This window comes from Saccopteryx leptura, chromosome 3, assembly GCF_036850995.1.
Source record: "Saccopteryx leptura isolate mSacLep1 chromosome 3, mSacLep1_pri_phased_curated, whole genome shotgun sequence".
In the NCBI taxonomy this organism is placed as follows: domain Eukaryota; kingdom Metazoa; phylum Chordata; class Mammalia; order Chiroptera; family Emballonuridae; genus Saccopteryx; species Saccopteryx leptura.
Window position 1 is genome coordinate 354361828 of NC_089505.1, and position 26343 is coordinate 354388170.

Consider the following 26343-nt stretch of genomic DNA (forward strand, 5'->3'; position numbering starts at 1 on the left):
GGTCAGCTTCATGGAAGATAGATCAGGAGAGGTAAAAAAAAAAAGCAGAGAGGACAGGAGACACACACCCATGGAGGCACGATACAGCGTAAGCTGAGGAACTGAGGTATCGGCTAGGAGGACAGACGGTTTAGAGAATAATCCGTCTGCTCGCCAAGGAGCCCGCGAAACCAACTAATCCCTGGGGGTGGGGGTTCTCAGCGGAGACTGGCTTCTGGCGGGAAACAGGTCAACAAGGGCTGCGAGAACAAGGCCAAAGGAAACAGGTCAGGCTGGTCCAGACACACAACATCAGAAAGGGAAGTGCAGCAGGCTGGCTCGCAGGAAGCACAGTTCCCCATCCAGGGTAGAGGATAAGCAAATATAACTTTTGGCAGCTGAGACAACCACGAAGGAGGGCAAGTCAGCCATGAAGAATGCGGAAGAGGAGGAGGAGGAGGGGGGGGAGGAGGAAGGAGAGAAGGGGGAGGAGGAGGAGGGGGAGGAGGGGGAGCAGGTAGAGGGAGAGGAGAGAGCGCCGTGGGGCAGCTGTGGGCTCTGTAAACCGAACTCGGAGCAGTCCTTTTTACCAAGGGATAAGCCACAGGCTCCGACACGAGGCTCAATGAGCCACAGAGTCCCTTTAGTAGGGTTGTCTCAACTAGATGTATTAAAAAATTCATATGTACATGTGTATTTTTATATAATTTAATATATTTTAGTATAGTGGCTAAATAATGTTACATATGAATTTATGTAAATAATTTTATCCTGGGCTAAATAGCTAAGTCTGAAAATGGGAGAACATAAAGGATGGCTCTAACTTGAGGCTACTGGGCCCATTCCCAGCTCAGTGTTCTAAAAGGATGAGAGATACCCACAAGTTCTGCTCCTTCAGCATACATTTCATCTACGTGTCCCAGCCAGGAGGAAAACTGGTACTTGGTAATGACCTTCAAGGGGGCCTTAGGAACCCTATAATTTTTCACCAAAAAGCTCAGAGGGGTCTGACCAGGTGGTGGTGCAGCAGATAAAGTCAACCTGGCACGTATAGGACCCAGATTCAAAACCCGGCTTGAGCGCGGGATCCTCGAGTTGACCCCATGGTTGCTGGCTCGAGCCTAAGGTCGCTGGCTTAAAAAAAGAGGTCTGGCTCGGCTGGAGCCTCCCGGTCAAGGCACATATGAGAAGCAATCAATGAACAGCTAAAGTGCCACAACTACAAGTTGATTCTTGTCATTTCTCTGCCTTCCTGTCTGTCTCTCTCTCACACAAAAACAAACAAACAAACAAACAAACAAACACAGCCCAGAGGTGTGATGTGGGTGAACGCTGCCTCTCACTTATGGGACTGAACAGCTCCTCATTGCCTATACTTATGCTTTATACCTCACTGACCCATGAGATGCTTAAAAGGCACTGTTCAGAAAAGGATTTTGGTGGTGATGGGAGTCTCTAAGAACATCACCCCATTGGTGATTCACTAGTAGGTCCAACAGGACTCACCATATAGTTGTTCTCATAGCTAAGATACATTGCGGAAAATGGACACCAAGCAAGATCAGCAAAGGAAAAGGGCACATGGCACGAAGTATGGAGGAAACCAGCCACGGACTTGAGAGGGTCTCTCCCAATGGAGTCGCACAGGATGTGTTTAATCCCTCCGGCAATAACTGGTGACAACACACGTGAAATCCCGTCCAGCAGGGATGCTCATCAGAGACTCAGTACCTGTGGTTCTTGTTGGGGACTGAGCACTCCCAGAAAGGAAGCAGATGTTCAGCATAAATGATATTGTTTGTACAGTTTAGGCACACGAACCATTCTGATCAAAGAGTAATGAGACACCACGCTCCCAAGAATCAAAGTTTTAGACACCTGCAGGGGCCAACCTCGCAAGAAGGACACTCTAAGAAAAGCAGTCTCAGGCCTGCTGTGTCAACTTCTTCTACACAATGGACTAATAAGTCCAACAACAAGTCCTGTGTACCATGGCTGCTTTTTGGAAATTATTAAAGGGTTTGAGAAGTGCTGCAATATAAAAGACTGTTTTCTAAGCCAACATGTCCCAAAGCTATTTGATCGTTATCTTCAAATACAGATAAAAATATAAAGTTACTTATTACATCCTTTTGGATACTGCCATTCTACAGAGTACCATTTGGGGATTCCTGTACTACACTGACATCACTTCCATGGCCTCAGCTTTCGCCATTTATTAAATATACTAATAACAACAGCTAGCACACATATTGTTCTCACTGTGTGATAGGAGCTGTTTATGCCACATCTCATTTCATCCATGCGAGGATGGACCAGGTAAGCTCTAAGCCCGGGAAGGCAGCAGCACCGTGGGGCTGAAGAATACTGACCCTGAATTACACTGCCTGAGCCAGTTTCCTGGCTTTGCCAGTTGTTAGCTCTATGACAACTTTCTTAACCCCCCCCCCCATTTCTTTATCTGAAAAACAAAAAGAGTGCTTAACACACAGTAAGTGCTACCAATGTGCTTGTTGAATTTTTTTTTTCTAAGTGCATGAAGTTCTTTCCAGCTCAAATAGCTTAGACCCCTTGCTCTATGCCCCGAATAACAGTGAGGCACAGACAACAGACTGGTGGCCTCAGAGCCTATGGGAGGGGTGGTGAAATAAGGGCAGCCCGAGGGAACCGGAACAGCTTCGGATGGACTTCCCCGTGGGTCCCTGGAAACCCTGCCAAGGCCGGTCAGAGCCAGAGCCCCACCCCAGTGAGTAAATGCAGATGTCACAGGCCAACAGGCATTATTAATTTCCTGGGAGGCTAGGTCCGGGGCCAACAACAGAAGTGAACTGCTTCCGACTGTAAACGGAGCCAGACTCTAACCCTCCTTCAGTTAGACCTGGCCGTTTAATCCATATGTTTGAAGACAGACACCTCGCAAGAAAAAAACCCCCTCGGAATCAAGACTCACATAGATTCTACGTGGTCGCGGGAGGAACAGGGAAAGATGCCAAATTGAAAAAATGACAAACTGCCACCAGGAAAGAGCCAATTTTTAATATGCCTTAACACTTTTCCTTTCTCCCTCTCCGAGCCATGTCCGGTTGAGGAATGTCCTCTACAACTGGGGGATCCTTCACCGAGATGCACGGAGTGTCGGCAGCGTCCCCCTGCCACCCGGAGGACAGTGACGTGTTCCGTAGTGTGTAGACAGATACGGGGTGTGTGTGTGTGTGTGTGTGTGAAAGTGTGTCTGTGTGTCAGACCGCTTGCTGCTCTAGGGTCTGCTCACACAGCTCCTGGAATACAACATTGTAAAAGGGCCTGGTGAAGAGAGTCGGTTGATATCTCCTTGAGACAATGCCAGGCTGTCATATGTGTAATTGTTCTTACAGATAATGCCCGGTGGCCATTTTCCTAGGATTTGCATCCTTTTGGAAGCCGGGATCTAGAACATTCCATAGAATTCCATGTTGCTGTGCCCATCATTGTAGTTATATGTTAGTAAAAATGCTGTAACTATCATTGGCTGTGTGCCTGGCACACAATATATCCTCAATAAACAAATAAAAGTCATTTGTCCATAGATCCTTCTGCTTTAAATAGCCGATTTTTGCCACCTCACTCAGCACTATCTGACGCATCAAAGCCTCCTTCCTCTCTGAACCCTGCCTGACTCCGTCACAGAGTATGAGTGCTCAGAGTACATAGCACTTTGTGAATAGCAAAGTGTGGTCAGAGTTCTTTCTTTGTTGCAGGCGCTGCTCCAGGACCTGTAAGGGCATTGACACTTTCACTCCACACAGTCAGCTGTGAGGTAGGTCCTTTGACTGGTGCAGGGCAATGAAGCCCCTAGAAGGAACTTCTCCAAGGTTCCATACCTAGGGAATAGCGATGCCTCTTCTCAAGCCGCCTCATCTGTAGTGTTGACCACCTCACGTGTGGCTTATGGTCTAACCATTCCTTGGTCCTCATCAGTGCTACCTGGGAGGTCTCTGTGATGGGGCGGGGGTGTTCCTCGTGTAATTCCTCAATCAATAGGACAGACTGAATAACCCAGGCGATACAACTCAAACACTGAAGCAAATAAAACTAAGTGTTCTGTGGTCAGGTGCATTTGGGTCGAGCTCCAGCCTCTCCAAACCTTAACCTTGTCACCTTGACCATGTCAACTCATTCTCTCAGAGCTGTGGTTTTCTCTCTGTATGGTTTCTTGTGAGAATTAAGTTAAAGAACATGAAGTGCTTACGCGAGTGCCTACCTAGCACAGGGCTAATTAATACTAACTCTCATGGGAAGGTTTGTTTGATAACCATTCTGCCTAAGGTTTGCCTGGGGGCTTCAGGGTGTCCTATAAATGTCTATCAGATGCATAAAAACGTATCTGTCTCAATTTGGGGACCCAATATAATAAGAACCACACAGAAAGACTAACTGTATTTTGGTTGCCTCAAAAGAGATCTTATTTCCAGGATGTAAGTTTCATAAGAGATGCGTAGGTTGGTGTCCAGACCACAGCATAGTGGTTTCTTAAACGTACTTACTACCCAAATAGTCACATTCATTATGGGCAATCTGCCTTCCTCTTACCAGCTCGTCCTTCCCTGTTTTACTTTTCTTGGTTTCATTCCTGGTATTCATTTTTTTCCTTCTGTTCCTTTGATCACATCACATCATTTTCCTGACATATCTTTGTGACAATCTCTCAAGTCAAGAACACAAGACTGCCCTTTCTTGCCATGTAGGAAAGAAGTCTTTAGAACTCACTTCTCCCACAACTCCACCTTTATAAGCTCTATGCTTCTTCCTCTAAATACTAATGTAAAACACGTCAATTTGATACATTTAGATCTCTGTCATTGATTAAGTACAATGAAAGCATCAACTACATAATAACTGTGATCAACACCTTGCAGGGTATCTGACCGCCTCACAGTGACCACAGAGGACATCTCTGGGCAGCGAGGAGGGTACACTACCATGCTGCCACTGGCTGTTGTTGATTGGATCAAAGCTGGGACAATCAGAGTTCCTGTCCAGGGAATATGGAACTGGGATGGGGAGGGGCAGAAAATCACTGGGAACGGAAAGATGAGAACTTGAAAAAGTACTTGTGAGAGGTCTGAGGTCTCCCAGCCACAGTCAGCAAACTCAACAGGGGCAAAAAGTTATCTACCAATCTGTGACTTGAATCACAGAGATATTGCGCGTGGGGAATGAAGTAGAGAGAACATGGAGGAACAAGAGCGAGCGAGTGGAGTCTTGTCTGGGTTCTGCTGCCTTTCTGCTCTGAGCCCCATCAGAGACTTCTGCTGGCCTCTCAGGAATAACCCCCTTCCAGGCTCCACTGTTTCTGCTGAAGTCACCTCAGGTTTCTGTTCTTTGGAACCCCAAGAATTCGAACTTAACCCAATGGCAAAACTATAACTGCAATTAGCGTTATCACCAATAATCCTTACACGCATTCAACCCTGTACACATTTACAAATTGCTTATTGTTTTTAATGTCTGCTACAAGCAAGTACTAGAGTCATGTTGCTGAAGCAGCCATCCACGAACTAATCATTGCCTAGCAGCTGGGGGCTGGAAAGCGAGCCGGGGGAGGGAGAGGACCGACTCACACGATAGCAAGTGAGAAGTCATCACCCTGGCGCTGGCTCCATCTACAAGAACCCGTCAAGGCTGGATGAGTGGACAACAGTAAGACTGTAGGGGGAAATCTTTTTCAATCAGAAAAGAATAAAATAGTGAAACCGTTGGACTAATGTTTTGAAGATGAAGATTAAAGAGTTCAAAAAAAAAACAAAACCCACAACAACTGGCTATACTCAAGTGGTTTAGACAAAAAGAAATGCCTGTCATCTCTATGGTTCCCAAGAAACGGGCTTTATTCTTACAGATGCCAATAAAGCTTTATGCAACTATCAATTCAAGAATGGAAGTGCCACCAGAGAGTCATATGTATCAGGGACCAAATGTAATGGACAGCAGGAAAAGGTGGCAGGTGGGGGTCTGAATCGACAAACTGTGTTTGAGAAAATGATAGAGGCAATGGGAAGATCAACAGGAGGCCAGGCCGCCCTCCAGGATCTCGGGTCTTCTCGGTGGAATGTTTTAAAAGAGGACCATTGTACTGACTCAGCTCATCTTTTTTTTTTGTGCCAGAGACAGAGAGAGAGACAGAGAGTGGGACAGATAGGGAGGAAGGAAGAGAGATGAGAAGAGAGAAGAGAAAGAAGCCAAGATGGCAAGAAGAGAAAGAGAAGCCATTTTTGCAGAGGGAGAGCAAAGAGAGAGGGGAAGGGAGAAGGTGTGCAGACGGGGAGGTGGGCTTTTGTGAGCTCTGCTGAGACTGGTGGGACCTTTGATTCTAGGAAAAACTGGAGAAGATTCTCCTGGTTGTGGAACTGAAGAATGTGTCCTTCCTCTCTAGGCAGGAAGGGAGAGAGACGAGAAGCATCAATTCTTTGTTGCAGCTCCTTAGTTGTTCATTGATTGTTTTCTCATATGTGCCTTGATCAGGGGGCTACAGCAGAGTGAGTGACCCCTTGTTCAAGCCAGCAGCAACCTTGGGCTTCAAGCCAGTGACCTTTAGGCTCAAGCCAGGGACCCAGCGCTCAAGTTGGTGAGCCCACGCTCAAGCTGGTGACCTCAGGGTTTCAAACTGGGGTCATCTGCTTTCTCGTCCAACACGCTATCCACTGTGCCATCACATGGTCAGGCTGACTTATCCCATTTTTAATGCACTAAGTAGTATATTGTGGATGCCTATTATTGTATATCATTGCAGAAATGGGTACATCGTGAACCTTACGCTAATTGTCGGGCTAGTGGATGACTAATAAAAAGGAACTTGACCACTCATCTCTCCCTACTCAACACAGCCCTGCAGATACATTAAGAACAACAGAAACATTGCTCCAGGCAAGAAAAAATACAGTAACAATGCTGCTGGAGAAAATCTGGAAAACCGAGGGGAGAGCCAAGAAGAAAATAAAAGGCCCTCGTCAGCCACTATCCGGAGATCCCACTATTAAGATTATGGTGCGTTTTCTCCAGTTTTCTTTTTTTCCTGAGTTAATATATACTTTTATTTTACTGTATATACATTATTTGAAAATAACATTTTGATCCCCCTGTATATGCTGTTTTCAGATGCTTCTTTTTCACTTAAAATCTAGCGGGAATGTTCTCTTGTTGCCTGTTAATTTTACACTGCATCACTGTAGGGCCCGTAGCCACCACCGTCGTGGCCATGTATCTGCAGGTTCCCGTTAGATTCGGACAGACAGTAAAGAAACAGCGGAGCCAAGAAATGGTGGGCCACCCCTTCATTCAAGTCTTGTACCAGCTGATGAGCAAACACTCAGGGCTCCCAAAGCCGCTGACACATTCTTCAGTTCCACAACCAGGAGAATCTTCTCCAGTTTTTCCTAGAATCAAAGGTCCCACCAGTCTCAGCAGAGCTCACAAAAGTCCGCCTTCCCATCTGCTCACCTTCTCCCTTCTCCTCTCTCTTTGCTCTCCCTCTGCAAAAATGGCTTCTCTTTCTCTTCCTGCCATCTTGGCTGCTTTCTCTTCTCCTTCTCTCCTTTCTAAACTATTCTGGTGCAAAACCCCCTCCTCCAGCAAACATTAGCATAACAATGGCCCTTCCCAAGTGGGAAGGTAATTTGCAATTTTACAGGTCACATACCTGATGTTGGTCAAATAGGTTTGTAAATAATGATATATATGTTTGCTTGCTTATAGTTTGCATTGGATGTGGGGGACAGGCTGTAAGCAGGTAGGATTCTTATAGCCTTAGTTTTAAGACTAAGCCTTTTCCACCCTTTTTGATGTAGGGTGGTGCATTCTCATGAGGAATCCCATTATGCCTTAGATAAGTGACCTTGTATCAGAGACTTCCTTGTTTGTATATTGGATTAAAGGTTTTGGTTTCTACACTATAAAGTGGGGCAGACTGGGAGCTTGCTCTCTTTCAGTTCCTGAGATTAGCATTAGAGAGGAAAGCAGAGAGAGGCCACGTGGAGGAGGCCAGGAGAAGTGGCCAAGATGGAGGAGTGCTGAGTGAGAAGCCAGTTTGTGTAGAGTTTGTGCAGGGAGAAGGAAGGAGATGGGGAACAGAGGTGAATAAGGCTGGTGGGCTATAAACCTTTGATTCTAGGAAACTCGGATAAGTCAGTAGCTTTGTGAGCACTGAATGAGTGGATTTTGGAGCCCAGTGTGTGTTTTTAATTGCCTGCTGGGTACAAGCTAGGATTAAAGATGATGGTCCACCAGTTCTTGGCTCCATTGTTTCATTACCATCTGTCCGAATCCAATGGGAACCTGCATGTGAATGGCCATGATGGCGGCTCCTGGCTTTACACCTGGCAACTGCCCGGTGCCATTTTTAACAATAAAAGTGAGAAAACTAAAAAAATACAAATTTTATAAACTCATTTGCCCAATAATCATCTTCAATTAAATGGTTTTAGCATAATTTAATCAATTTATTTGATATTTATATGGTTTCCATTTTACTATCTAATATAGACGAAATGTTTGTTTTCCCAAGATTTTGAAGCCCTAATTCCCAATGTGAGAGTATTAGGAAGTAGGGTTTTGGGAGGTAATTAGGTCAGATGGGTGAAGCCCTCAGGAGTAGGATTAGTGTCCTTATAGCAGAGCTTGCTTTCTTTCTCTTTCCACCATGTGAACACACAGAAGTCAGCAACCTTTTGCAAACATGGATGAGAGTTTTCACCAGAGACCCTATCAGCTGAAAGCTTGATTTTAGACTTCCCAGCCTCTAGACCTGTGAAAAACTAATTTGTGTGTGTGTGTGTGTGTGTGTGTGTGTGTGTGTGTGTCAGAGACAAAGAGAGAGGGACAGATAGGGACAGACAGACAGGAAGGGAGAGACATGAGAAGCATTAATTCTTTGTTGCGACACCTTAGTTGTTCATTGATTGCTTTCTCATAAGTGCCTTGACTGGGGGCTACAGCAGACTGAGTGACCCCTTGCTCAATCCAGCAACTTTAGCTCAAGCTGGTGAGCCTTGCTCAAACCAGATGAGCCCACATTCAAGTTGGTGACCTCAGGGTTTCGAAACTGGGTCCTCCGCATCCCAGTCCGACGTTGTATGGCCAGTAGCCACGGCCACCATCACTGCTGCCTGGCCCATGCAGGTTTAGGTTCACATTTAATTTGGACAGATGGTAAGGAATCAACAGAGCCAAGAACTGGTGAGTCATCCTCTTTATTCCTGCTTGCAACTCGCGGATTAGAAAATACACACAGCAGGAAAACACTTCTCTTTCCATCAGGGCTTCCAAAGCCACTGACTTTTTCTGTTTTTTTTCCTAGAATCAAAGGCCCTCCTCAGTCTTATTCACCTGTGTTCCCCATCTCTTTCTCCTACACAAACTGGTTTCTCCTTCAGCATTCCGCCATTTTGGCTGCCTCCTCTCCTCCACGTGGCCTCTCTGCCTGCTACAACCTGGGCTCCTCCTCTCTACAACAAGTGGTCTCTCTCTCTCAAAACAGCCTCCTAGCTCCTCCTTTTAAAACTTTTGGCACAAAAGTCCCTCCTCCAGCACACATTAGCATGACCAAGCCCCTTCCCAAGCATGAAAGTCAATTAGCTGTATCATGTGAGAGCATCATCACGTGAGCGGCGGCCATCTTTAACAGAGTGAGCATAAAATTACAGTTTACAAACTTATCTGCCCAACAGATGCTCTATCCACTGTGCCACCGCCTGGTCAGGCAAAAAACTAATTTCTGTTGTTTAATCTACCCAGTCGGTGGTGTTTTTTTTTTATAGCAGCCTGAACTAAGGTGCCTTTTTTTAAACATTGAAAAAAGAGAGCTGCTTATTTCCATTTCCTTTCCCTGCCCCTTCTCTACAACCCATTGTCACCCCCTGAGGGACTGCATTATCTGTTATGGTTTGCCGCCTAGCTTTTGGTTGTGTCTATCCAGTAAGAGGCAGCAGTAGGAGGCAGTAGGCAAGAGGTTTGCCTATTTTTCCCTCCCTGCTCGGATCCAATGGATTGGTGCTGGCTACACCTGTCTGCTATGGTTCCTCTGTCAGCTGACCTCTCTTTCCTGACTCCTGCTCTGAGCAGAATTTGTCAACGCAGTCCCACCCTTGACTCCCAGGTTTCTGTTGTGGTTAGTCCCTGGGTGACTGGACAACCCTGTGGGTTTCTTTAACCTCTGCTAGGTACTTGTCCCTTCAAATAATCTCTAGATTCCCATCTTGTTTGTATTGAAAGTTACAATGAAGAACTTGTATATTACATGGTCTAACTCAATGAACACCATTTATTTATAAAAAGCACAACAAAATCAACACCCTGTAACCCTTATTTCAAGTAACAACAGGCTTAATGCAGGTAAAATACTCAGACCAAACTTGTGAACTAGAGGAATGGTTTAGACCCCAGAAACGTCTTTCCTGACATTTCAAAAAGTTTCACTCATCTAATGTCCCCCAATTCCCTTCCCTCCATAATGCTCGCTAACAACAGATATTCCCATTCTGTGCTGCCTTTGCTTGTGCTGTTACCATGGATGGCACGGTCCTCTAGCTCCCTCCCTACCACTGAGCTCAAGCAGAAGTCCTACTTCCTTCCTGAGTTTTTAGAGCCCACAACCATCTCTCCTTAGAAGCTGTGCTACTCAATACAGTAGTCAGTAGCCACACATGGCTACTCCAATTAACAGTAAATTATAAATTCAGTCACACTAAGCATATTTCTTTTTTCTTTTTCTTTTCTTTTTTCCTTGTGGGAGAGACAGAGAGAGAGTCAGAGAGAGGGACAGACAGACAGGAAGGGAGAGAGATGAGAAACATGAATTCTTCATTGCAGTTCTTTAGTTGTTCACTGATTGCTTTCTCATATGTGCCTTGACGGGGGGGGGGGGAGGGGTACAGCAGTCTGAGTGACCCCTTGTTCAAGCCAGCGACCTTGGGCTCAAGCTGGTGAGCCTTGCTCAAACCAGATGAGCTCGTGCTCAGGCTGGCAACCTCAGGGTCTTGAACTTGGGCCCTCCACATCTCATTCTGATGCTTTATCCACTGCGCCACCGCCTGGTCAGTTACACTAAGCATATTTCAAGTGTTCAATAGCCACATGTGTTCATGCTACCATTCTGAACACTGCAGATCTAGAAGGTGTCCAGCATTTTAGAAAGTTATATCAGACAGAGCTGTTCTAGAACACTTAATTATGTATGACTCCAATGAATGTTAAATCATACTCTTCTATTTTTCTCTAGTCATAGTCAAAGTATAGTAAGGAAGAGTCTGCCTTCTCCATTATGAATCCGGACAGTGCTAGGCACACAGGAGACACACAGTAAACACCCACTTGTTGACCTGGGTAATGGCCATACAATTTGTCAGTTGAACATTAAAACACAGGGAACTATTAATAATTGAAGTAAGGGTATAGCAAGAGGACAGACTGGAAAATTTGGAGGTAGTGGTGGTAGAAATCCTTCTAGTCCCCACAGCAATAAAAACAAAAGCTCTGCGTCTTATAAAATGTTGTCCATATGTACTAAATCTATGTAAAACATTAGGGATGATTCTTTAACAGGCTACATACCCTGATCAAATGAAATCAAAAGGACGCAACCTCACAGTTGTAGACAGAAGCTTCTATACCATCCTCTAGACTTGTTCACAGACAGTGAAAGGCTGTGTTGAGCTATTGGTCCACTTCTGACCATGATCCTGGTCGACAAAGAAACTGGCCCCTGTCAGAAGCAATCTCATGGAAGTGACAAAGCTTTGCACCCCACACAGGGCCTTCTCTTGTCTCACTGGCTTGAGATGATTGTAGAATTTTAACAAAAACTCAGGTCTTGACTGATTGGGATGGCCTCATGAAATACCTATTTCAGTCTGCTCCTTCTCTCTGGAAAGGATGTTTTTGTTTGATTTATTTGTTAGATGCAGATCCCCGGCTTATCTACCACGTGTGCAGACTGGCGCTAATAATCACTTTGCAAAAGTCTCTCTTTTAATCCTCACAGCAACTCAGTGGACTAGCACTCCTGTTCTTATTTTACAATAGAAAGAACTTTATTTCTGAGAGGATGTATCATTTGCCTAAATATGTAGTGAGGGACAGTGCTGGGACAGCAACTTCTATTCTTGAACTCCTAAGATCATGTTTTGGGACACTCTGTGACAGTTTATCCTGATATCAACAAAAGTGACACTGGGGTGAGGAGCTGCCAGGACAAGGCATGGTGGATAGAAGAAGCTTGGTCCAGCTTCTTCTCACCACTCGAAGCCTTTTCTGATATTCATTCCGCACTCATCTCTACCCTTTGAATAAGACAGAGAACTACTTTAAGTGAACATCTTTCCTGAGAAGTATCCAGGTAACATTTACCCCTTTCAGTAAGTGTTCTGAAAGCAGAGTGGCTCCCCTAAGAACCAGTGTGTTAGCCTTCTGGAAAGTGAACATGATTCACTCATCCCAAAAAAAACCTGGGTGAATCTCTTGCAGCTAGCCTACCTGTCAATTTCCAGGAATTCATTGTTTATCATTGAGTGAATACCTAGCCTGACACATACTAGGTCTGCAATAAAAGTTGTTCTATGAGTGAATGACTCAGTATGCTTATTCTACCTTAATACCCTAAAGCACATATTGTAATGTTAGGTACAGTGCATTATCCATAAGTAATCCTTCAAAAAATCCGAATGGAAAAATTGGGTAGACTTTAAACATTACACCATCAATTAGCCTTTTGAAAGGCAAGTCAAGACACACAGATGGTTAAAATACTACCTTTGACACTTTCTTAAAGACCTAGGGAGCTGTGGTGATGGGTATCCCCCACTTTCCTGCTGGCGCACCTAGCACCCATAGATGCGCGCGTGCGCACAGACACCCTCAAATACATACTCCTGTATAGGCTTAGATAACGCGGACACAAGAAAATAACCACATGCCCATTTGTTAATTACAGCTTTCTCTATACAGCACTTCTAGGGGGAGGAGTCATCATTGGTGAGCCTTTTCAACCGATGTGAGAGACACGTTTCAGTTCATTCTGTGCGTAAATGTGATGAGCCCCAGTCACTAAGAAATTCTAGCCTGGAGAGCCAGATAAATAAGTATAAATGAATTCATTTGACTGAGTGACATTTTCATTTAATTAAAGTAGAAAATCAGCTCTAAAACAAATGATTATCCCTGACAAAGAGGCAGAAACAGGCCCTTAATTAATAAATTTCTAATAGTTCCTCTGTGGGCTGAGAGGAGTCTTTAGTGAGGGAGCACGTCGGGGAGGGGGGGAGGAGACATAGGGGAGGGGGGGAGGAGACATAGGGGAGGGGGGGAGGAGACATCGGGGAGAGGGGGGAGGAGACATCGGGGAGGGGGGGGAGGAGACATGGGGGAGGGGGGGAGGAGACATCGGGGAGGGGGGAGGAGACATCGGGGAGGGGGGGGAGGAGACATCGGGGAGGGGGGGGAGGAGACATCGGGGAGAGGGGGGGAGGAGACATCGGGGAGGGGGGGAGGAGACATCGGGGAGAGGAGGGGGGGAGGAGACATCGGGGAGGGAGGGGAGGAGACATCGGGGAGGGGGGGGAGGAGACATCGGGGAGGGAGGGGAGGAGACATCGGGGAGAGGAGGGGGGGAAGGGCGAGGAGGAGGCACAAAGGATAATGCATATTCAAACTTTTAGAAACTGAAGGGAAATTAGAGGGCATTTAGTTATGCCTTAGTACATGTCAAATCCTGCCAGACCAAAAGCATTAGAGTAAAATTCTTTGTGTAAGAAAACAAACAGCCATGTCTCAGGAGAGGATCAATTTAAAAAAATATATATTAGGTCAGTGAAATTGGCTTTGCTATTATTTCATTTTTTCTTCTTTTCTATGGAATGGTCTGGTTTTTAGGAACATAAACGACAAAAGAAAAATCAAATTTCCTGACACTTAGGAGTAAGGCTAAGTACCCACCTATGTAGTTTACTGTAAACATGAGTCATGACAACCTACCAACATGATCGAAATGGGAGGAACTAAAATGTATACTCCTCATATTTCCAGACTCTCCATATACTACCCTTATCAATACTTAATAATTTTTAGGTCTATACATCTGTTTCATCTCTGTTATAACCTGGAAAGAGTAAGCCTCCAGATGTATAAATTAAAGCCATAGAACCCCTTACATAGCAGACATTTGAAACCTTCGAGATCACTGTTAATAATTTTCCGTGCACTCATTGATGCCGAATCAACTTCAATGAACTCAATTAAAAATGGCAACTGGCTAAACGTCAAGGCATTGCTCTAACCAGATTAGGATTACTCAGGATGGCCGGGGGCATCAATCAGTAAATGCTAGACTGGTGATGTCAAGTCAGGAGATAAACAAATTTGACTTCTCAGTGCCCTGGTATCTCAGGTATGCAGGGGGCAGCTCAGCAAAACCACACATCTATGTGCCATTCCTAGTGGCCCAAAATAATAAAAAATGGAGGATGGAGAGTGATAACTCCATGTGATAAAGAAGCTGTTAGAGATATCTGAATATATACTGTTTCTTAATCTGTCACCATGGGTTGCCTTGTCTGGTGAGGTGACTTCTCTCCATCCCCACCTGCAGCCACCCTCACCCAGGTTGCTATCATCTCCTACACAGATCCATGCAACAGCTCCCAGCGAGGTGTCTGGCCTGCCTCATCCGTCTCCAGCGCATCTCCTTATCTTTCCTTACACAAACCCGATCAGGATCGTCTCTGGTTCGAGAGCTTTCAGTGGCCCCCTGCTCTCTTAAGGAACTCCCAATTCCCTAAGGAGAGCAGGACAACAGGGCATTCACTTCCCCCTGGGTACCTCTCGCCCTTCCAGTCTCGCTTTCTGGCTCCTGCATTTCCTTCTCGTTCACTCTCGACCCTCTCACCACACTAGCTACTACCTTCCTCATCTTCTTGGAATATCCCAAGCCTCCTCTTTAGTCTTGGCCTCAGACCACACTGTTTCCTCCAGCTGAGGACATTTTCCCCTCCTGCCCTGGTTAACACTTCTTCCGCTTAGAGCTTAGCTTCCCGAGGGAGATCTTGACTCCTCAGAGTCCGGAAGTCCCTCTGCTTACTCACTGTCCAAGGTGTAGTTAACATTCTCTTTCACATCCTTCTCAACATTACTATGCTTCCTTACCCAATGAGCATCCACACACACCCCAAATACATTTTCCATGTATCTGAGAACCACGTCTCTCTTGCTCACTGAATTTTACCAATACCAGTAAGGGCCTGACACATAGCAGGAACTCAGTAAACATACTTTTTTTTTTAGTAAATATATTTTATGACATTGTATACCTTTTTGTTTGTTTTTTGTTTTTTTGGTGTTGTTTTTTTTACAGGGACAGAGAGGGAGTCAGAGAGAGGGATAGACAGGAATGAAGAGAGATGAGAAGCATCAATCATCAGTTTTTCGTTGCCACACCTTAGTTGTTCATTGATTGCTTTCTCATATGTGCCTTGACCACAGGCCTTCAGCAGATGGAGTAACCCCTTGCTTGAGCCAGTGACCTTGGGTCCAAGCTGGTGAGCTTTGCTCAAAACAGATGAGCCCGCACTCAAGCTGGTGACCTCGGGGTCTTGAACCTGGGTCCTCCACATCCCAGTCTGACGCTCTATCCACTGCGCCACCACCTGGTCAGGCGACATTGTATACCTTTTCAAGGTTCTTATTGTCTTGGAAATTTTATATCTGATAACTAAGTATTAAAATAAATACACCCTAATAGTGATCTATGCCATTCTGACATGGCCCTAGAAGTCCACATTTACCTTTGTTTTTCCTTCCGGCTTTCACTTGACTTCAATAGCAAGGACTGTCTTGTTTATCCCTGTATTCCTAACACATAACATGCAATGCTGGATACATGGTAGGATCTCAATAAGCGTTTTTGGGGTGAATTACTGAATGAATGACTGTGTAATTACTATTGTAAAGGGATAGAAAAAAGGGGGATACTACGAATGGTGGGGTTATTACAGAGGGAACAGATTATAATACTTGGCTGGGGCACAAGGCTGGGTCATTCGCAGTGTAGTCTGTGCATGTGGAACCTTCTGGAATTGGTATGTAGAAATCTGGACACAAGAGCTTTGCTCTTGGCCCCGGGAATTGGTGACCTCAAAGAAAAAGGACACAGACAAAGCAGATAATATATAATACTAGCGACAGAAACTCTAAAGCACACGCATAGCATGTTTCTCTATTTCTTCTCTGAAAAGCCAAACTAGCTCAGTGTCTCCCTGAAAATGAATTTGATTTTCTCTCCTCTAGTCCAGTGTCATTGTCCTATTACAGTTGCCTTTCCAAAAAACTCATAGAAGATTTGAACACCACAGAGCCCAGACTATAGGGTTTAGACTTAACCCTGAAGAAATCAACCACTGTCACTTGTGGAAAACCTATATAAGTATCTGTCATTCAAGATCCTTCAAATATACAGTCAAACCACAAGGTCACGGTGAAGTAACAATGCAATTCCATGGGCACCTTGAACTAGCCGAACAAGAGGCATTAAATCTACTGCTTATTTATTTCACCTACCACACTTAAATGCAAAGGGATCAATGGAAAAGGATGCTTAGATGGGTGATTTCTGCAGAGGCTGACATGAAGCATTTGGAATCTTTGGGGCTCTCTAAAGGTTACTTTCCTCCATGTAGAAAAATCCATCAAACACTGAGTTGTACAGAAGTGATGACAAGGATAATTCCTGATAGGACATGCCAAAATTAGAGAAATGTGTCACGCTCATGCACATGCTGGTTGGAGACCATAGGCGGCAGTCAGATGAGGCAGGTGTTTGTGTACCATGAAGTATGTGGCAGTCAAGAAGCAAGTGCCCATTTCAAGCCCCACTGAAGACAAAACACCTTCTTGAATGAACTGGCCAAAACGCACTCCCAGAACATAGGAGCAGATGCCAGCTAGGGTACATGGGTCACCATGTTAATTCCCACTGGTAAAACGACATGTGAGCTAACGCTCCCAAAGAAGTCTGTGTGTAGGCTTCCCAATATAAACCTCAGACCACAGAAAATTTAGCGGAAATTTCAGTTGCTTGAGAAATATTCCTGGTCACAAAATTTGTAGAACAGAGTGTAAAGATTTTGAAATGTGTTGAGAGAAAGCTCAAAGGTGGCAGTTTGAGGAAGTGTTATCTTGGATGCAACTGGGAAGGGTCATTTGGTTGACAGGCCATAATCAAATAACACCGAAGGAAGAAGTGGGAATGGAAGACCCCAATTACAAGAGAATAATTTGCACAAAACCTTATAAAATTACTGATCTGACATCCTCAGGCACATGGGCCCTTGGGCCATTCAATGGGTTTTAGGAGAAAAGATCCACTGTATGTCAGCGAATAGTGTCTCTCAGAAGAACACTTAAGAATTGAAAATATTAGGCAAAACAAGTTGCGGCAAGTGGGTAGCTTTTCTATTGAAGGGCTGCTCTTGTCAAAGGCATGTGTGGTATTCCAGAGCCCTCACCGTCACCTTTACTGGCCAAGAAATACAAAAAGATCCAGGGAATGAAAGAGATTCTGGATCATAATGCTCATGGAGCAAGACGACCCCAAACGGCTTTGTACCTACTCTCATTTGTTAATTATAAATCCATAAAAAATTGATATGGCATTTACTGCTTTGAGAAGATTGAGTTGAAAATGAAATAGAGTTAGTAAATAGGAAAAAAAGGCAACAAATAAATTAAAATCAGGAAAACCAGAGGAACCACTCCTTGCTGGCTCTTGTCGTAGGATGTGGGAGTACAAAGAAAAACCAGAAGACTGAGGTTGTCTGTGACTACAGGGGAGATGGAGAGACACTGTGCTGCTCTGCCTTCGTAAAGGCTTCTCCTTCTGCCTCATGCTAGCCCTCGCCCATATAGTCAAACCTTTATCGGTCAAGATCTAGTTTATGCGCTATAACTTTGGCAAGTGTTCTTTTATCTCCGCCTATTCCCAGGAGAGGCTCTATTCCAGTTCTGTGCTATCACTATCCACCTCTGCATCTCTACAATGACATGCATACCCATCCTCATGGTTAGACTGGGTACTCCTTTTTATCCCTAGCACCCACCACAGAGCCTTGTGCTCACTGGCTGGAAGAACAAAAGGATAAATATGACATTATTTGTATGAACAAAGTGCTTAGTAATGCAGAAAAGGGAATGATTGGTTCTGTCCAAGGGAGGAAGTAAGGTTTCTCATCAACATAGGTCCTTTCATGAGGTTTCTTATACCATATTCATAATGACTCTGTGAAATAGAATCCATCCCCATTTTTATAACTGAGGACACTTAATCTCTGATAAGCAACTTGCCCAAAGTTAATAAACCTATAAAATGCCCAGTAGGGCCTGACCAGGCAGTGGCACAGTAGATAGAGCATCAGACTGGGACACAAAGAACCCAGGTTCGAAACGCTGAGGTCACTGGCTTGAGAGTGGCTCATCCAGCTTGAGCACAGGCTCACCAGCTTGAGCACAGGGTCACTGGCTTAAGTGTAGGACCATAGACATGACCCTATTGTCACTGGCTTGAGCCCAACAGTCACTGGCTTGAAGCCCAAGGTCACTGGCTTGAGCCCAAGATGGGTGGCTTAAGCAAGGGGTAACTCACTCTGCTGTAGCCTCCTGGTCAAGGCACATATAAGAGAACAATCAATAAACAACCAAAGTGTCGCAACAAAGAATTGATGCTTCTTATCTCTCTCCCTTCCTGTCTGTTTGTCCCTTTCTCTGTCCCTCTTTGTCTCAGTCACATACACATGCCAGTGTGGCTTTCTATGGGATGCTAAAGGCTTTGGATTTTATTCTGTAGGCAATTGGGAGATACCAAATGTTTTAAGGAAGAAAATAATGTAGTCAGAAATACATTTAAATCAACTCTGGCAATAGAAGTAGGAAGTTAATTAAAGGAGAATGAATGGGATGAGGTAGAGACTACAGATCAAATAATAATTAGTAGGTTATTCTAATGGCCTATGAAGGAGCTAGGATGAATGAATGAACACAGTGGCAAGGGTGGCGGTGAACAAGGAAAGACTGGAAACCTACTTTACAAGCAGAGTTCAGAGGAACTGGGCGCTGAACACAAATGATTGGTGAAGGGAAGAGAGTAATCACAGGTGACCTTGAGCTTCTATTTCAGGTGATGGAATGAGTAATGGCATTATCAATCTTGAGAAGAAATATGGGGAAGAACAGGCTAAGGAGATAGTGAGAAAAACAATAGGGTCAACTTAGGATATTGATATTTTTGAGATGTGAGTAGAATATTTAGGGGAGATTAAAATGAGGAGCTGAGGCTTCAGAGAAGTCTAAGATGTATTTGAGAGTCACTATGAAGGAAGGATGGTCAAAGCAATGGGAGTAGGTGGGATTCCCCAGGAAGCATAAAAAATGAGAAGAGTCAAGAGGACTCCTGGACGGAAAGCATCAACATCTGGGGAGTGGTAGGGAGAGCAGCTTGCCACCAGCCTCAGGGGACACTGGAAAGAGCAGAGCAGAACCAAGAGAGCCATTACTATTCCTGGGGAGAGACGAGCACCAAGAAGAAAGGCTCCACACACTCAATGACGAGGCAGAAGGGACAGGTATCAAGGAAACTGAAGTGTGCACACCAGACCTGTATCACTAGTAGCACAACTAAAGAAAAAAGAAGAAGGCTCCTGGAAATTCAAATGGTGTAACTGGAGAGACACTAGAAGAGGCCAGTAGACAGCCCTGTGCAGAGAGGGGAATCCGATTGGCTCGTGTTTCTTTCCTGAGGAGCTGGGAATATTATGGGATTTTCTTTCTCAGAAGAGACAAAGGAAGACTTCTCAATGACATTCGAGGAGAGCCATATCCTATTACCTGTGCAAAGATGCTAAGAAATTTTTTTTCCAAATTATTGAGTAAACCGTAACTGTGTTTGACTTGAACTTATTATGAGATGATTTACTAGAAACCCTCAGGAAAACAGAGGCTTCTCCTAAAATGGTGGTGCCTGCAGGAAGTGTGAGGTGGGACTTCTTCTATAAAGATACATTTTCAGAAAACCTGCACTACAAACTTTAATACATATTTTTATATGTACTAAAGCCACTCTCTAATATTGTTAATCTACTTTCCTTTTCATAAGAATACTAGCCTGGTAGGTTTTTTTGTTTTGTTTTGGGTTTTTTTAATGAAGCTAAACATATATGTATGATACAACCCAGCAATCCCACTCTAGGTACTAACCCAACAAAGTAAAAGCTGATTTTATACAAAAACCTGTATGCAAATGCATACAGGAGCTTTATCAGTATTTGCCTAAGCTGGAAACAACCCAGTTGTCTCTCAGTTGGGGAACGGATAAACAAGCTGTGGTCTATCCCTCTGATGGAATACTAAGCAGTGAGAACGAATGAATTGAGGATACGCATCACAGCGCTGACGAATCTCAATGCGCTGTAGTCAGTGAAAGAAGCCAGACTCCGTTTGTAGGACATTCTGAAAAGAGAAATGCTAAAGGCACAGAACACACATCAGCGGCTGCCAGAGGCTGGGCGCAATGAGCGTGGCTCACAACAAGGGGGACCTAGGGCGAATACTCTTTGAAGTATGAAACTTTTATTTTATATCTTGACTCTGGGGGGTGGTTACATAACTGTATGCATTTGTCAAAACTTGCAGAACTGTGTGCTAAAAATAAAAATTTATCATATGTAAACTGTACTTAAACTAACGGACAAACAGTGAGACTCCCCAACTACTCGTCTGGGAGTCAGGAGAAGTAGGGCCTGGTCGCAGTGCTGCCACTCACTAGCTGGCCACTCACTAGCTGTGTAACGGTGGACGGTCCTCTGACCCTCTGTGGGTCTTGGTGCCCAAATAGAATGAGATTGGAAAGTTTTTCAAAGAGTCTGCTGCTCTGTTTTACCGACTTCCTTCTTTAAGCTAGGTGGTGGACCAGATGGCCTGTTTCAGTTCTGAGGAACCACTTCAGTTGCTGAAGTATCATTGCGCGGGTGACCGGGACTAAAATACCCAGTCTGTACACATCGTTCTCAAAAGTCTTCCTGGACTGCGTAATCGTGTTTCTGATTTGTGTCGTTTCAAAAGTCAGAGCTTTGGGAAGTCCATCTGGTCATGCAATTTGCAATTAAAATCTGACACGTATATTTGGACAACGTGGAAAAAGTCTTTTGGGAAACACTAATGTTTAATGAGCTATAACTGGCCTCAGTAAACAATCATGCTCTTTTTTTTTCCTTCCGTTTTGTAGGCACTAATTAAAAAGGCATGAAGATGGATGTTTTTACTACCTTCGTCTGCTGTACCCTCCAGTGGGAAACACTGCTTTCCAATGCATGAGTTTACCTAACTCTCCTACTTGCTGTTACACTTTTACACTATCCGTGTATTTGCAGACAAGATGAACGTTGAAAAGGAGCCAGGAACAGCTCCCTACTGTAATGCCCCTGGGGTTGAAGAAAGTATTCATAGCTCAAAAGGGAAGATACTGAGTAAGAACAAAAACAATAATCTCAATGAAAAGAATATCACAAGTTTCTATTTTTAACCTTGGAAAGTGGGGGCCTAAAACCTTGCCCAGCAGTCATGCCTGGAAATAATGTTTTACTGGAACACTGCTATGCCCAGCCCACTCAGGATAGTCTGTGGTTGCACTCCCATGGTACGACCCACAAAGGCTAAAATGCTTACTTATCTGGCCTTTTACACGATAAGTCTGCCACTTACAGAGAAGCTGCCATCAACTATGCTATATGGCTTCTACATGACATCTCCTTTAATCATCTTAGCACCACCATGAAACAGGAATTGTTATTCCCATTAGATATATCAGAGGTAGTGAATTATAATGGATACAAATTTGGGTGGAGTCAGAGACCTGCACTAGGCTTTTTACTAGCTGCCTGACTTTGGGCGTATGACCTAAATTGCTCACCCTCAGTTTTCCAGAAACAGTATTGATGATGGGAGGGTAAATGTCAGGAGCAGATGTGACAATTAGTGCAGTGCTTTGTACATCGTAAACATTTAACACTCATTAGCTCTATGAGAAAAGCTTTCAGTGTCCCTGGGGTGTTTTCTTCCTAGAAGTACTGTCCATTAATAAAACGCTAACGAAGCCCGTCATATGGTTGGTTATTGATAAATTTGAAGGATCCCAAAATAGTTGGCACCGCTGCTCTGTGTTACACATGGCACCTTTCCCTCTGTCTCTCATGAATCAAGCAAAAGGAAAGTATGACAATGACATTTCTGGCTCTGCACTGCATTTCCCAAGAGAAAGCTAAAGGTGCCCTAACAGGGCGGCGTTTCCTACAAGAACACGCAAGCAAGCAAACCCATCACATTGACATCCTTGTCGCGCTGTGGATGGGACACAGAAGACCAAAAGGCTGCATGAAAGAAATGTTTCAAAAGCACCAAAGGAAACAACATTAAAGCAGGGCCAAACATTGATTATGTTGTTTGCAAATGTCAGTTGGTTACAGGGCCACTGTGCATAGAGGCAGGAAAATCAGAGGTCAGAATTGGAGCTGAAAGCCAGCTCTGGCTTTAGGAGATGAGTGATTGAAAAGTTCCTGTTATGATGCATTGATAGTGTCTCTGAACACATATCTTTACCATGCTTCTACCACATACATTTTAAAAATGCCTATAGTTCTTGTCTTTTGGTTGACATCCAGAAGAAGGAGATCAAGTAAAAGGAAGGCAAATACTTCAGTTTCCTCAAGTCAGCTAGCTCACAGTGGCTAGGACAAGTTCTCCCAGTCCATTTTTGACCATCTTGGTCCTATTACTGTGATGGGGCTGCCGGTCAACGGGGTGAAAATAATCGGTAAAGAATTAAAACCTTAAGTCCAATTTTAAAACAGTAATCAAAAGTTGGAAAAGTAGACTTAATTACCCATTATTTTATTTCCTCTAGAAACACAGTAATGTGAGCTTTCATATGGGTGTAATTAATTTGAGGTCTGATTACAAACTGACACAACTGATTTGATGTGCTGTGTTTAGTTTTATCCAAAGGAATGTTGTTTCCTTGAGAGAAAATATTTAGAGTCTATTCATTTATGTCATTGTGGGGTTGACTCCCAAGTTTGTGGCAGGTTCTTTTGAAAGCCTCCAGTGATAGAAGACTTCATCCTTTGAGGATGGGATTCTCTTTGAAAACGGTGGCCAAATATTTAGCTCTAGATCTTGTAAATAAAGTGGGTAATCAAGCAAGGAGAAACATGGTGGGTCAAAAATAAGACTTGGGGAAAAAAAATAAGCCCATTAAAAAATAAGCAAAGGATCTGAATAGATGTTTGGCCAAAGAACACACACAAGAAACACATGAAAATGTGCTCAACATCTTTGGCCATCAGGGAAATGCAAATCAAAATCTCAATGAGATACCACTCCACACATATTAGAATGGTTATAATAAAAAAGACAATAAAAAATGTTGGCAAGGATGTGAAGAAATTGGAATCCTCTGCCGTGGCTATGGGAATGTGAAATGGTGCAGCTGCTTTGGAAAACTGTCTAGCAGCTTCTCCAATGGTTACATATGGAGTTGTCGTATAACTCCACAATTCTGTCCCTTGGACTATACCCAAGAGAAATGAAAACAGGTCCACCCAAAACTTGAGTGCAAATGTTGAAAACAGCATTATTGATAATAGCCCAAATTCAGAAACAATCCGAACGTCTATCAGCTAATGCATGGATAAATGAAATGTTACACTCGTGCAATGGAGTATCATTTGGGTATAAAAAGAAATGATATTCTGACACATGCTTAAAACATGAGCGAAAAACAATACCCTAAGAAGTGAAAGTAGCCAATTACAAATAACTACATAGTGAATGACTCCATTTATAAGAAATATCCAGAAGAGACAAATGGAACAGAGATTAGAGGTTTCGAGGGATTGGTGGTTGGGGTGTTGGGAAGAAATAGGGAAGACATTTTAATGGGTAACTTTTCTTTCTTTATTTTTTTAAATTGGTATAACACTGGTTTATAACATCATTAAGTACCAAGTATACAATATTACAATTCAGTATCTTTATAGAGTATAGCATGCTCACCACCCAAAGTCAGCCTTTAATTTTTATTACAGCACACCTAAACCCAAAGTATTTTATGGCAACCCCAGCTGTCTTTAGAACTTTTATTACAACCCCCCCCAAAAAAAATAACCCCAGAAAAACAAAAAACCCCAACTTGCCAATTTTTGGTTTTATCTTTTCAAAAGAAACTGTATATTCAATAAGGCTATGAATTTTCTAAAGGCTGCCTGGCATAAAATGAGTTTGAATATTAACATGTAAAGGACAAGCAATAAAAAAAGGTAATACGAGTGCTGACAAAATATCCAGGAGCTGGAGAATGTGACCTCTTCTACAGGGAATAGAATGAAAGGATTCAAAATGCACAGCTTTTCAAAGCGAAAGAAAGTGACAACAACAGAATTGAAAAGGCTGAACTTAGCACTCACTGCCTTCCCAGAACACAAACATATATTTAGCTTAATAGACTTGAGTACTATCTCAGGAAAAATCTTATATATTATGCATCTAGGGCAATGAAAGCTGTAGAAAATAATTTTGCAAAGCAAACACACTGCAGGCTGACAGTAGCAGAGATAAAAAAGAGTCTAAGGCACACGGGATAAATTTGGGTCTCATTTTTTTATATATCATCACAGGAGGAAAACAAAAGAGTGGAGAAAAATCTCAGACTCTAAGTAGAACCTGGCAGCACGGTGCATGTGATTAAAGCTTAAAAAAATGGGTGTGTATTTTCTGATTATAACTGTAATATGGAGTTATACTGGTAAAATTTTGAACACACAGAAAAAATACAAAGAAAAAAATTAAAATCATCCCCAAATCCCACCATCCATAGAGAACCATTATCAAAATATTGGCATATTAATCTGTAGCCCTTTTGCTATGTACATATAAAAATGTAATATTTTTTTTTTACAAAATAATATTATAAAGAAACCTTTATATATGGCCTTCCCCCTTCACTTCCTATTACTTCTTAAATTCTTTTTCATGATGTTATATATTCTTGGAAGATGTAAGCCGAATGATTGCGTTATATCGGATCTTATGAATTTAAGCAGAACTAGTGGAGTCTTTCCGTACTGCTGGACCTCTAGGTTGTTTCTAACTCTTCAGTTTTACAAATAGCGCTGTGTTGGACTTTCTTTCGACAATTCTTTGAATCTCTAGTTACTTCTTGAAAGAGACCTACATGTATATCAATGTGTCAAATTCAAATTTCAATCACTCGAGGGGCCCATACCTATAAATTTACCAGTGGAAGACAAGCACAAATACTGCATAACAAAGGAACAATACTATTTTCCTATCACTCAAAGTCTATATTTATCCTCTGGAGCATTCCTCTTCCTGCCAGCACATTACTTCCTCTAGGCAAGTGGACTATTACTGGGTTAATCTAAATGCAATCACATGAAACCTGGATGACCCACATTTCTCCACCATCAGTATGCATGCAATTACAATATTCTACACATTGAAAAATAGCCAAGGCTCTCAAAAATACACACTTTAGTTGCCTTTCATTTTGTATGCTATACGGCATTAAAAGAAAAGGGGTTATAGACAATGGAGGCTGATAGCAGCCAAATCTTAAGTAGACATACGAGTTCCAGAGAGTGTAACGGTTTTCTTCCAATTCCAGCTTTGTGCTGTTGCTTCCAGTTATAGGACTCTTACGTGCTTCCAACATACTGATGTTGTTAACAGTTCTTATTTGGAATTGTATGGTCTTAACATCCCAATTTTAAATTCCCATAGTCCACTTTTTTAAAAAAAAGGAAACACGGCAAATATCCCACTCCTATCAGCGGTTATATGCACTGTGGACTCCCTCCAATTCCAAGGCGCTCTCAGAACTGGCGGTCAGAGTAAGAGCATGGGGGCACCGTGCAGACAGCACACCACACAGCTCTCGGGGTGCAACCGCCCCCCGGTTTGTGTGACTGCTACTCTCTAGGGGGGGCCCAAGGAACGAGCTCCATTGCTGTACGTGATGACCTTGACATGAGCCAAGACAGTGCTGCTCGCCCACCCATGACTTCTGTGCTCATCCTTCCTCCCCAGTGAGCTATGAAAATAAGAAGTTTTAGGAGGTAAGCGGCCCTTAAATCTCTCTACTCTTATTAGATAGAGGATACGCGGCATCCTGTCCCCCACGAGACTTTGCTTGGGACGACGGGCGCACAATACAGGGTGCAGATGATGTGTCTTTGAATTGCACACCTAAACCTGTATCCCAATAAACTCAATTGAAAAATG

At 43.5% G+C, this 26343-nt stretch overlaps 1 protein-coding gene across 5 annotated transcripts in view; it reads right to left on the reverse strand.

The window, feature by feature from the left end:
- SAMD12 (sterile alpha motif domain containing 12) overlaps nt 1-26343 on the reverse strand; it is a 406813-nt gene that overhangs the window by 143231 nt on the left and 237239 nt on the right. The window contains exon 5 of one of the 5 annotated variants that reach the window (XM_066379394.1): nt 24068-26343. The exons of the other annotated variants lie outside the window; for them this stretch is intronic. Coding sequence (XP_066235491.1) covers nt 26330-26343 — 14 coding nt within the window. The 3' untranslated portion in view covers nt 24068-26329. Of the gene's footprint in view, nt 1-24067 lie in introns of those variants that run through there. 5 annotated transcript variants of the gene reach the window in all.